At 33.2% G+C, this 13,314-nt stretch overlaps 1 protein-coding gene across 5 annotated transcripts in view; it reads left to right on the top strand.

Annotated features, from left to right (window-relative positions):
* The window catches only part of LRRC74A (leucine rich repeat containing 74A), a 60,557-nt gene that overhangs the window by 25,127 nt on the left and 22,116 nt on the right, over positions 1-13,314 (top strand). For 4 of the 5 annotated variants that reach the window (XM_031952468.1, XM_031952470.1, XM_031952472.1 and 1 more), the window contains one exon: positions 5,345-5,485. The exons of the other annotated variant lie outside the window; for it this stretch is intronic. In XM_031952468.1, the coding sequence (XP_031808328.1) occupies positions 5,345-5,485 (141 nt within the window). The remainder of the gene's footprint in view (positions 1-5,344; positions 5,486-13,314) is intronic. 5 annotated transcript variants of the gene reach the window in all.

Below are 13,314 nucleotides of genomic sequence, written 5' to 3'. Positions count from 1 at the left end.
AAGAGCATCAGGTGTGGAGTCAGGAAAACCTGAGTTCAAATCTGGCCTCAGACACGTGTTAGTAGTTTGACATTGGGCAAGTCAATAAACCTCTGTTGCCACAGTTTCTTCCACTGTCAAATGGGGATAATAATAGCACTTACTTCATGAGTAGTTGTGAGGATAAAATTAGATCACATTTTTAAATGTTTAGCACAGCAGCTGGACGACATAGCAGATGCTACAGAAATGCTTATTCCCTTCCCATATGTCCCTAGCACTCAAGTTTTTGTACCCCATGAATGAATAAGTAAAAAAGCATTCACTAAGCTCCTACTATCAGCCTAGGCACTAGGAATACAAATACAAATGTGAGAGTACCTATTCTCAAGAAGCTTACATTCTACAATAGATCGATAGATTGATAAATAAATAGCTGGAGATGTACATATTAGTATATGCATATACATATATGTACACATATATATGTATATACAGACATATGTACACAGGTATGTGTATAACAGTGGGGCCCCAGGGGAAAGAGTTTAGGCCTGGGAAATCAGAGGGATTCTGAGTGGAACCATGGGACAGTCCATTGTCACACTCTTTCTAATACCAATGGTAGTGTATCCAACCTGGTAGTATCTGCCAGAGTTTATGACCATTAAGAACTCCATGTCACAGCATTTCTAGATATTACTAACAAATCCTTCTAGGAAGAGAAAGAAAGAAAAATTACATCTAAAATAATTGTAGACAATACAAGATATTTTGGAGTCTATCTGCCAAGAGAAATTCAGGAGCTATATGAACATAATTATAAAACAAAAAGCCATATCTAAATAAACGGGAAAGTATCAATTGCTTATGAGTAGGCCAAACTAATATAATAAAATAACAATTCTATCTGAATTAATTTACTTAATTTACCATTCAAAGTTCCAAAAAAAAAAGTGTAGAGCTAGCAAAAATAATGACAAAACTTATCTAGAAGATCAAAAGGTCAAGAATATCAAGAGAATTAATAAAATAAATGCAAAGGAAGGTGGTCTACACCAGATCGAGAATTATTTTATAAAGCAGCAACCATTAAAACTATTTGGTACTAGGCTAAGAACTAGAGTAGTGTATCAATGAAATAAGTTAGGTACACAAGACAGAGTAGTAAATGGCTATTCTGATAAACCCAAAGACTTCAGCTTCTGGGATAAGAAACTCACTATTTGATTAAAAAAAAAAACTCCTGGGAATACTGGAAACCAGTATGAGAGAAACTAGGCATAGACCAACAATCCACATTTTCTACCAAGACAAAGTCAAAATGAGTTCATAATTTGTACATAAATGGTGATACCATAAGCAAAGTAGAAGAGCAAGAATATGGATATCTATGTCAGATCTATGACAAAGGGAAGAACTTATGACCAAACAGGAGATAAAGAACTTCATGAAATGCAAAATAGACAATTCTGATTACATTAAATTAAAAAGGATTTGCACAAACAAGACTTAACACAACCAAGATTACAAGAAAAGCAGAATGCTAGGAAACAACTTTTATAGGCATTGTATCTGATAAATACAATTCTCAAATATAGAGAAAACAGTCGAATTTATTAGAATACAATTCATTCCACAATTGATAAATGGTCAAAAGATATGAACAAGCAATTTTCATATAAAGAAATTAAAGTGATCTATAGTCATATAAAAAATGCTGTAAATCACTATTGATTAGAGAAATTCAAATAAAAATACTCTGAGGTACCATATCACACCTATCAGATTGTCTAATATGACAGAAAAGGAAAATTATAAATGTCATAGAGGATATGGGAAAATTGAAATACTAACTAATGCATTGTTGCTGGAGTTGTGAACTAAAAAAATTCATTCTGGAGAGCAATTAGGAACTATGCCCCAAAGACAATCAAATTGTGCATGCCTTTTGATCTAGGAATATATTATTAAGGCTGTATCCTGAAGAGATCATAAAGAAAGGAAAAGGACCCATATGTACACAAAATATTTATAGCAGATTTATTTTCTAGTGGAAAAGAATTGGAAATTGAGAGAATGCCCATTCAACTGGGGAATAACTGAAGAAATTGTGATATATGAGTGTAGTGGAATACTATTGTACTATAAGAAATAATAAACAAGTGGATTTCAGAAAAACCTGGAAAGACTTACATGAACTGATGCTGAGTGAAGTGAACAGAACCAGAAGAATATTGTACACAATACCAGCAATATTGTGCGATGATCAGCTATGAATGACTTAGCTCTTCTCAGCAATACAATGATCCAACGTTTCCAGAAGACATGTGATAGAAAATGCTGTCCACATCCAGAGAAAGAATTATGTAGTCTGAATGCAAATCAAAGCATACTTTTTTGTTTTTCTTTCTTTTGATTTTTCGCTTTTGTGCTGATTTTTCTTTCATAATATGACTAATGTGGAAATGTCTTTAGCATGTGCTTGCTGTCTTGAGAAGGAGGAAGGGAAAGGAAGGAGTAAAAATTAGCAATTCAAAATCTTTTAAAAATGAATGTTGAAAACTATCTTTACATGTAATTGGAAAAAAATCAAATACTATTAAATGGGGAAAAAAGGACTACATGTCACCTTCATGCCATACTGAAACTAAGGAAGAGAACATGACCCTGAATGCTGCAAGTTCTTGTATGTTTGCTAAAACATCATTCTCAAGACATTATTTCTTATGTGATATATTTGCACACAAAATTTAAGAGTATAGTTAGAATTATAGTACAATACAGTATCATATCATTGTTGTGGTAACAGGTAGTACAAATAATGTGTTTCTGTATAGGATACTAATAGAATACCAAACCAATGATCAAATTTAGGAAGAGGGCCTATATCTAGGCCAGAGCTTCTTAACCTTTTTTTTTTTTTTTTTTTTTTTTTTTTGCCACAGATCCTTTTGGTAATCTAGTGAAATCTATGGAACCATCCTCAGATTTATGTTTTTAAATGTATATAGTAAAATGCATAGGATTACAAAAAGAAGCCAAAAGTTGGTAAAAAATAAAGATGTTTTTCCCATCCAGCTTAGTGGACCCCTAGTTGAGAACTTCTGACTGAAAGAAAATCAAAGAAAAATGAACTTTCCCAATCAACAAAATACAAACTACAATAAGTAGCAAGTGTTTTTTAATTGCCTGCTATAAGTAAGACACTAAATTAGGCATTTGTGAGAGAAAGATAAAAGGGAAAAAATAATACCTCAATAACTCAAGGAATCTATATTCTTCTGAGACTTTTGTAGGAATTGGTAACTTAGCTCAATTAATCAAACATTTATTATATGCTGAGCTATGTGCTATGGACTGGGGTTTTAAAGACTAAAATGAAATAATTTCTCTCTTCATCAGCTTACATTATATTGGAGCTGAACTTTAAAGAAAGGTTAAAAATTTTAAGAGTTTAAGGCAAGAGCAGATATACCTAGAAAGACATAGAAGACATCCCGGATGAAGGCAAGGATGGGGAACACCACCTTTTGAATTTGACTAAGAGAAGAATTGAATGGAATTGAATGTGTATGAAGAAGAGTGACATAAAATAAATGTGGAAATGGAAGACTATAAAGGCCTTTAAATGCCAAAATTGAATTTATTATGAAAAAGAGGAATGAAAACCACTTATTATTTGGAAGAAGAACAAGTTCATTACAGGGAAGTAACCTAGTCAAACAAAATAGCATCACCACAGAAAGCAAAAACCATGTAATCCATTTTGAGGCATCTAGGTGGCTTAGTGGATAGAGTGCTGAGTGGAAAATAAGGAAGACTTGAATTCTAATCTGGTCAGACACTTACCCACTGTATAATCTGGAGCAAGTGACTAAATCTGTCTGCCTCAGTTTCCTCAACTATAAAGTGAGAAAAATAATACCTCCAAGGATTATTGTGAATAGTAAAAATGATTATATTTGTATGGTGTTTTGTAAACTTTATAGAGCAATAGAAATCTAGAAATTATTATTAATGTTAGCTACTATTTAAATATTGGTTGCAGTTGTATAAAGGGAAAAGGAGAGGGACTGAACTTATGATTTCATTGGTGCAGGGAATTCTAAGGTAAGGAAATACCTTCTGCCAATGAAAGTCTGACCATTCTCTGCATCTTGGAGATAAGGAGAGAGTTGTCTATGTATTTAGTGTTTAAGTGACTTGCCCAGAGTGACGTAGCCAGTATGTGTCAGAAGTAGAATTTGAAGCCAGGATTTCTTGAATTTAGGGCCAATCCTCTGTCCACTACACCCATTCTGCCTTTCACAAAGGGAAAAAAAAAGATGCACAAATGTAGGAAGGAGGTAACAAACATATAATGGAATGGGACAGATAAAAGAGTAATTCCTTTATGTTATTATAGATTTCTATGTTAAAGATATTTTTATAGCTTTTTATAAGTATAAATTAAATTAGTTTTATATAGTTATAGATAGTTAAGTCCCTCATCCCACATCTCTAATCAGTTGCCAGATTTTGTAGTTTCTACATAGCATCTTTCCCATTAATCTTTTCAATCACATAGTCACTATCTTTGTGATCCTATCACCTTTCATATGGACATATTTATAGTGTCCTCTGATTTGAGCTCCCTAACTCAAAGTTTTCCCCACTATCCACATATTTGTCAACATTATTTTCATAATGCACAGGTCTTACTATATTGTTCCCCTCCAAGAGCTCCCTATTGTCTTTAAGATCAGATAGACATTCCTGTTTGACATTTAAAGATCTTTGCAGTCAGGCCCTAACCTATCTGACCAATTTATTAGACTTATTACCTTTCCTATGGACCGTAGTTCAACCAAATAGATTTTCTTACTATTCCTCATACTCCACTTACACTAATTCTCTCTCACATACTCTATTTTCCATTTCCATGTCTTTGCCCTGCTTGTCACCTATGCTTCTTTAGAATGTTTTCTCTCCTCATCTCTGTGGCTTAAAAACTCTGATTTCTTTCAAGTCTCTGGGCCAGCTTCTAAATGAAGACTTTTCTTATCACGCCAGCTGCTAATCTCCTTTTCCCAAAAATTATCTTTCATCTATTTTGTATAAACCTATACACGTACATGTGGTATCTCTTACCTAGAATGAAAGATTCTTGAAGTTAAGGATTGTTTCATTTTTGTTTTTGTAGTCTTGTGCCTGCCTGAGTTGCTAAACATATATTTAATAAATGCTTCTTCATTGATTAAGTCAAATACACACACACACACACACACACACACACACACCGCACATACAAACAAAAGAGAGAGAGGATCCCTACAATACTTTTCTGTGATCTATGTACCCTCTCCTTTCCCTTCTCCATCAGAATGTGTTGGTGACTGAAGGATTTGTGAAACAACTAAATGGCGTCTTCTCTGTTCATCCTGAACTAGATGTGCTGTATGGTGAAGTGATAGGCACTATCAGCAAGAGAGTCATATTACCATCCGCTTTAAAGTTAATCAGGGTAAGTTTGTCTTTCTCTTTTTCTTGTATACTGGGACTCCTGGCAAAAGAAAAAATCTTGCTTTCAATTCTTAGGACACATTAAGGTTGTACCTCTATCCTATGAAATTCTTTTATAGGACCTCACCATTCTCAGAGAAAGAGAAAAAACTTGAAGTCTCTTTAGAAAGTCTTGAAAAGTTAAAGATAGTGTGCTTATCATAGCCTGTGCTGGCAAGTGTCAGCTCTTCAATTCAATTTAATTTAACTAAACAAACATATATTAAATAGCTTCTATATGCAAGATATTTTGTTATGCAATAGGGATAGTTAAATACATCTTTGGTCTCATTATTATGAATATTCTGTTCAGAGATGCAACTGCAACTCTTCATACCCAATCTTCCCTATTTTCTCTGGGTTTTTGAATTCAATTATAGCTGAATTATAGTCTTTTCATCTTCCCCCATCCACCACCATTTAGTAAATTAGGAAAACAAAATCCGTTACAAATAATGTAGTTTCAAGTAAAGCAAAAATCTGAATTAGCCTTGTCCAAAAAAAACAAAAAGAAAATGTGTTTTAATATACATTCTGAGTCTCTAACTAAATGAGCTCTTTAACTGGAAATGGATAGTATATTTTCTAATGAGTCCTTTGGAATTGTGGCTGATCATTGTGTTAATATGTGTTCCTACTTCTTTCAGAGTTGTTATCTTTACTATATTGTTGTTATTGTTGTATAAATTATTCTCTTGATTCTGTTTTCTTCACTTTGCATCAGTTGATACAATTCTTCCTAAGTTGTTTTTCCCTTTCCCTTGATTTCTTACAACATAATTAGCATTCCTATTCATTAATATAGCATCATTTGTTCACCCATTCTCCAATTGATGGAAACTCCCTCAGTTTATAATTCTTTGCCACCATGAAAAGTACAGCTTTTAATATTTTTATGTTCATGAATCCTTTTCCTCTTTCTTTGATCTCTTTGGGTATAAAACTAGTAGTGGTATTACTGGCTCAAAGGATATAAGCAGTTTTGTAGCTTTGTGGATATAGGTCCAAATTACTTTCCAGAATAACTGGAACAATTCACAGCTCCACTAACAGAGTATTTATTAATATACCTGTTGTCCCACAATTCCTCCTGAATTTTTCATTTTCCTTTTTTCCTCAGATTTTGCCAATCAAATGTGAAATGGCATATCAGAATTTTTAAATTTACATTTCTCTAACTTTTACTGATTTGGAGCATTTTTTCATATGGCAAAGGATAATGTGGATTTGTTCTTCTGAAACTTGATATGAATCAGTTCCTAACATATCTTGTAAATGTAATTTTTATCAGAGAATCTTGCTGCAAAGATTTCCCCCCCCAACTTCCTGATTCTCTTCTAATGTTGTTTTATATAAACATTTTAATTTTATATAACTAAAATTGTCTACTTTTCTTCCTATGAATCTCTTTAACAGATAAGAGAGGTTAATTTCTTGTATACATTTCTAATTTTTTCATGATGTCACATGTAACCATTTGAAACTCATCTTAGTAAATCATGTGAGATGTTGGTCTATATATAATTTCTTCCAGGCTACTTTGAAGTTTTTCCAATAGTTTTTGCTGAATAGTAGGTTCATGTCCCAATAGTTGGGATCTTTGAATTTATCAAAACCCAGGCTATTGTGCATGTTTGCTTCTATATATTATATAATTAATACAATCCTCTAATCAGCCTCTCTATTTCTTCCCACTAGCAAATTGTTTTTGATAAATACATCTTTATAGTGTAGTTTAATATCTGAATCTTCTAGGCTCTCTTCCTTCCCAATTTTAAAAAATTCATTCCTTTGATATTCTTAACTGTTGGTTCCATGAATTTTGCTATTATTTTTTCCTAGCTTTATGAAACAACACTTTGATAAGTTGAATGATGTAGCACTAAATGGATAAAATAACTTAAGTATTATTGGCATTTTATTATATTGTCTCAGTTAACCCACAAGCAATTAACATTTCTCCAATATTTGGACATATTTTTATTTGTGTAAAGAAAGGTTTGTATGTTCATATAGTTCCTATCAGTGTCTTAAAAGACAAATTCCCAAGTATTTTGCACTCTCTGCACTTACTTTATTTTTTATGAGATCTTTTTACAATAGCTTTTTATTTTCAAAACATATGTAAAAATAGTTTTCAACATTCACTCTTGCAAAATCTTGTGTTTCAAATTTTTCTCCCTCCCTTCCTTCACCCCGTCCCCTGGATAGCAAACAATTTGTATATGTTAAACATGTTCTTCTATACATATTTCCACATTAATTATATGCATTTACTTTAAAGGGAAATTCTCCCTCTATTTCTTTCTGTTGGTTTTTTGTTGGTAACATATTGAAATACTGATGATTTATGGGGGCTTCTTTTGTATCCTAAAGTTTTGCTAAAGTTATTATACTCAGGTATATTTTGTCTTTTGTCAAAAGTTTTGTTTCACTAAGTTTTTTAGTTAAATCTCTAGGATTCTTTTAAAACCATAATTTTTGTCCTGGAGAGACTTACATGAACTTATGGGAAGTGAAGTGAGTGGAACCAAGAGAACACTGTATGTAGCAACAACCAGATTGTGCAATGATCAACTGTAATGGACTTGGTTCTTTTCAACAATGAGGTGTTTCAGGCCAGTTCTAATAGACCTGTGATGGAGAGAGCCATCTGCACCAAGAGAGAGATCTATGGGGACTGAATGTGGATCACAACAGAGTATTTTCACCTTTTTTTGTTGTTGTCTTGCTTGTTCTTTTCTTTCTCATTTTTTCCCTTTTAATCTGATTTTTCTTGTGCAGCATGATAAATGTGGAAATATGTTTAGAAAAAAATAGAATTGACAAAACCTTAGAAATATTAATGCTGTTAACATTAAATAAACTCTTATAGAGAGAAGTCAAAAATTTTAAAAGATCCAAAAAATCATTTAAGTAAACGAAAATGATAATTTTGTCCTTATTGCTTAAACTTATTTCCTCTTTTTGTTTCTTATTTTATTGCTATAGTTAATATTCATAGCATAATATTGAATAGCAATGATGATAATGAACATTCTTGCTTTGTTCCTGAAAAGTTTCTTGCTTGTTCTTATCACAAATAATACTAGCTTTTGATTATAGATAGATACTACTTGTTGTTTTTAAAGAAAGCTACCATTTATTCTTATTATTTCTAGTATTTTTAAGAGGAATGGATATATAATTTGCCAAAAACTTTTTCTGAATTGTTTTTGTTATTAAAATGGTCAACTATGTTTATAATTTTTCTAATCCTAACCCGGCCCTGCAAGTTCTATACATTGTCTTTGTGATATGTTGCTCCAGTATCTTTGCTAATATTTTATTTAAACTTTTGCATCAATATTCCTTAGGATATGTGTTCAACTATGGGTATCAAGACCATATTTGTGTCTCAAAGAGAATGTATTTTTCTTTTTTTTCAAACATTTTATATACCATTGGAATAAATTATTCTTTAAATGTTTGGTAAAACTCATTTATAAATCCACCTCATCCAAGATTTGGGGGGAGAGTTCATTTATAGTTTTTCCTTATTGAAGCATTTGGACTATCTTCATAGTTTTCTTTCTCTCACCATTGTACCAGACTATAAAAGACAATGTTCTTTGCACTATTTCCCCTTCCTAATTTCTTATATGAAACATTTTGCAGCCTGTTCATACAACCTATTTGTCTTTTGATTGCTCTTTAAGCAATCTTCAATTTAAGTTCTTCAGAAACTATAATATTTTATGGCTTGAAGCTATATTATAACAGTAGAAGAATATTGGTAGTAAGAGAAGATAGGCCTTTTTTATGGAAAAATTTTGAGATATTAAAAGATTTTTTTAATTCCCCAGTTGCCTGGAGAATGGTATGGTATTTGAAAAGTCCTCAAATCCCATTTCTAATTGTGGAACCCTGGGAAAATCAATCAAAACTTCTCAGTGACCCTCAATCTCTCTACTCTGAATTCTGGTAGTGAGCCAGAACCAAGAGAATATTGTACATAGTAACAGGAAGATTATGAGATGATCAACTGTGATGGACTTGGCTCTTTTAAACAATGCAGTGATTTGAGGTAATTTCAATAGACTTGTGATGGAAAGTGCCATCCACATCCAGAGAGAGAACTATAGAGACCAAATGTGGATCGAAGCATAGTATTTTCACCTTTTTTGTTGTTTGTTTTCTTGTTTTTTTTCTTTCTCGTGTTTTCCCTTTTGATCTGATTTTTCACACAACATGATGAATGTAGAAATATTTAGAAGAATTGCACATGTTTATTCCATATTGGATTACTTGCTGTTTTGGGGGAGGGAGAGAAAGGAGAAGAGGGAGAAAAAATTTGGAATACAAAGTTTTGCAAAAGTAAATGTTGAAAAATATCTTTGCATGTATTTGGAAAAATAATATACTATTAAAATAAAAAAGATAAAAGTTTTAAAAATAAAATGAGAATGATATAAAAAATAACAGGTGCTTAATGAATATTTGTAGAAATGGAAAGAATCAATATTATAATTGTGGGTTTTCTGACACCTGGTCTATATTTGTTCCTCCAAACCCCAGCATAAACTGAATATTTAGCTGTACTACACAGGACAGGACTCAGTAAAACTGAAACCATAGTTTCATTGGCATTAGGATGAAAAAACTCCCTCTATCAATGCAAGTTGGCACTCTCTGCTATTTGTAGCCTTAGAGAACTGCCTGAAGCATTTACAGATTAAGTGATTTCCCAGAATTATCCACCACTACCTCTCAGGGGCAGGACTGAAATCCAGCTGTTCTTGCCTCCAAAGCCAGCTTTCTATCTGCTATTCCCCACTATGCCTCTTGCCCTAAGTCACAAACAATAATGATCAAGATTATCGAATTAACTCATGAATGTAAGAAGGTTTCTGCTGCATGCACATCAGCTACTTTTAGATTAATAGCAATGAGGACAAAATGCAATTACTGGGAAACAATCATTTTACGTAGAGGTGTCGCCTGTAACTGATCCATCTACACCTATGCCATAACTAAACCATCTACACCTGTGCCAGGACTAAACAATGGAAAACAAACTCAATACTCCAGTAATGTTGAACAGAAGGTAGCATAAGATTAACACTCATAGTGGGATAGGAAGCCTTTTCTTCCTGGGAGATTAGGGCAGCTGAAAATGAGAGTAAATGGGCACTACATAGAAGTAACAATCCTGTTGTGCCTTTGGGTAAGAGTATGTTCTCCACAATGCAGAGAAACAAAAGCTTCAAATTAAAAGGCAGCTAAAAAAGGAATCCTCAGATTACATATCAAGCTAGAGTTCAACAATACAGGATGCCAAATAATTGATAAAGTTAGAGACTGGCTTGTTTTACATCAGGTTTGAACCTAAGGAATTCCCATTGTGTGTCAGATGGCAACACCCACTGGCAGTGCCTGGTATTGCTGATCAGTTCTATTAAGGGTGATAAATATAAATCTTCTCATTGTTGAGTTGTTTTTCAGTCATGTCCAACTCTTTTATAATCCCCTTTGAGGTCTTCTTGGCAAAAATACTGGAGTAGTTTGCCATTTCCTTATCCAATTCATTTTACAAATGAGGAAATGGAGGCAAACAGAGTTAAGTGACTTGCCCAGGGTCATTTAGCTATTAAGGTCTAAGGCCAAATTTGAATTTAGGTCTTCCTGACACTAAATCCAGTGCTCTATTCACTGTGCCACCTTGCTGCCTGGAAAACCTTCTATATTATTCCCATTAATCCCCAACTTTTCTGTTTTGAGTCTCAGCATTAAAGACACATCACAGAATTAGGGGTAGAAGTAGGAACCACTATGAAAATGTAAAAACTCTGTATACAACTTGTTTTAAATAGTTGTTTACATGTTATCTCCTCCATTAAACTATAAATTTCTTGAGAGTAAGGAATGCCTTTCACCTTTCTTTGTATCCCCAGTGCTTGGTAGAAGACCTAGCACATGGTAGGCATTTAACAAATGATTATTGATTGACCTACAGTGAAGACCTACAGTGACTTACATGACTTGACATGGAGAGATGAAAAAGCTTAGGAGATAGAATGATATTCCATCTTGTAAGGTGAATGGAAAAGAAGACATCTTCCTCTCTTAGGTGCAAGCATCATAAGATTAGAGGATGGGGACCAATGGTAAGAAGAGAAAAGAAATAAGAAAAGAAAAAATTTAAAATTCTAAAAGTAGGAGATCTGAAGAATTTGGCAACATTTTGCCTACAAAAAATCTAGAGAGACCAACTTGGAGCCAAAGGAGAGGCTGCTTAGGGCTGCCTTTAAGCCCTTGCCCTCCATGTTTCCCCCATTATGGGGAAACGTCTCTCAGCCCTAGTAAGACAAGAGATAAGTGGTTCTAAGGGTAAACATTTTGCCTAATTAAAGTTATATGATTTTCCATATTTTCTCTTGTGCTGTCCATCTTGAGAGGCTAATCAGGATGAATGGGGCATGAAGGAACAATGAATGGTAATCATAAATATCCAGATAAAAAGGAAAAAGAAACTAAATTCTAGAAGCTAAGAATGTGGACTTAGAAATCGTTCTATGTAGGAGAAAATCCTATGATTCAGAGAAAGTACAGAATGAAAAAAGGAATTAATTGTGGGAAAAAAATTTTAACCCAGAGTAGTTCCACCATGATCTAAAATTCTTGACATTATTAAAGACACCAATAATAAGAACAGTTTGCTTTTTAATACTGTGGCATACTCAGAATGCCATAGGACTGATCATCAAATTAACTTTTTCCTTCATCATAAATTTTTATGTCTCCTGCTTTTGTCATCTTCAGGGGAAACATATTTCTTTTAAAAAGACATAAATCAATGATCTGTGATTTCTCTAATACAGGGGATTTCTAGAAAAAGAAACTCTCTACCAATGCAAGTATACATGTTCTCTATAATTTATGGTCTTGAAACTCTAAAAAGTCAAAGAACTTGCCAAGAATTACAAAGCTAATATGAATAACAGATAAGACTAGAATTCAAATCTTCAGCTTGAAGGCTAGTTCTTCACCCTCAATACCAAGCTTAGAACATTCTTCACCTTAAGGGTACTTACAACATTCCACTTTTTTGGAACAATAGTTGTTCCCTAAAGTGAGATACTTATAATGATAAGCCAAGAAAGAAGAAAAAGAAGTATATCCATTTGGATCTCTCCCAAAACTCTATCCTCAGATAGCCTAAGAGAGAAAAAGATCTGGGAATTCATTATATCTTGTCATTCTGATTAAAACTGTTGTCCTTGAGGATCCTATCTCTAAGGGGGACATCTTTACATTTCCCTAGCAGAAACGTAAAGTCTTCAACCTTTAAATAGTTATAGCATGTTGTAGTATCCAACATTGCAATTGCTGCATCCTAAATCTCAGCATTGTGTGGTGATGTAGTGATGGTGGAATGAACTGTGACTAGCATCCTCCTGTAGAAGGCCAACTCAATCCTATGGAACAAGATTTACAAGAAACAGTAATTGACATTTATATACAGCTTCAAGTTTTGCCAAAGGCTTTTATCATATTATATTTTGATTCCTCAAGAACACTAGATGTTCATGATGTAGATGTCATTATTATACTCATTTTATTAAATGATGAAAAAATTCTGAGAAGTTACATGCTTCAGTATCACATAGCCAGTAAGTGTCTGAGGCAGCATTTTAACTTGTCCATTTACCTTCAAGTCATGTGTTCTATCTATTAGACTAAATTATATCACTTATAATTGGCATTTATATGGTATCTTAAAGTTTGCCAAGATTTCAGATGAAGAAATTA

Source organism: Sarcophilus harrisii, chromosome 2, assembly GCF_902635505.1.
Source record: "Sarcophilus harrisii chromosome 2, mSarHar1.11, whole genome shotgun sequence".
In the NCBI taxonomy this organism is placed as follows: domain Eukaryota; kingdom Metazoa; phylum Chordata; class Mammalia; order Dasyuromorphia; family Dasyuridae; genus Sarcophilus; species Sarcophilus harrisii.
Note: the sequence above shows the minus strand (reverse complement) of the source record. Positions and strands in the feature narration are given on the sequence as shown.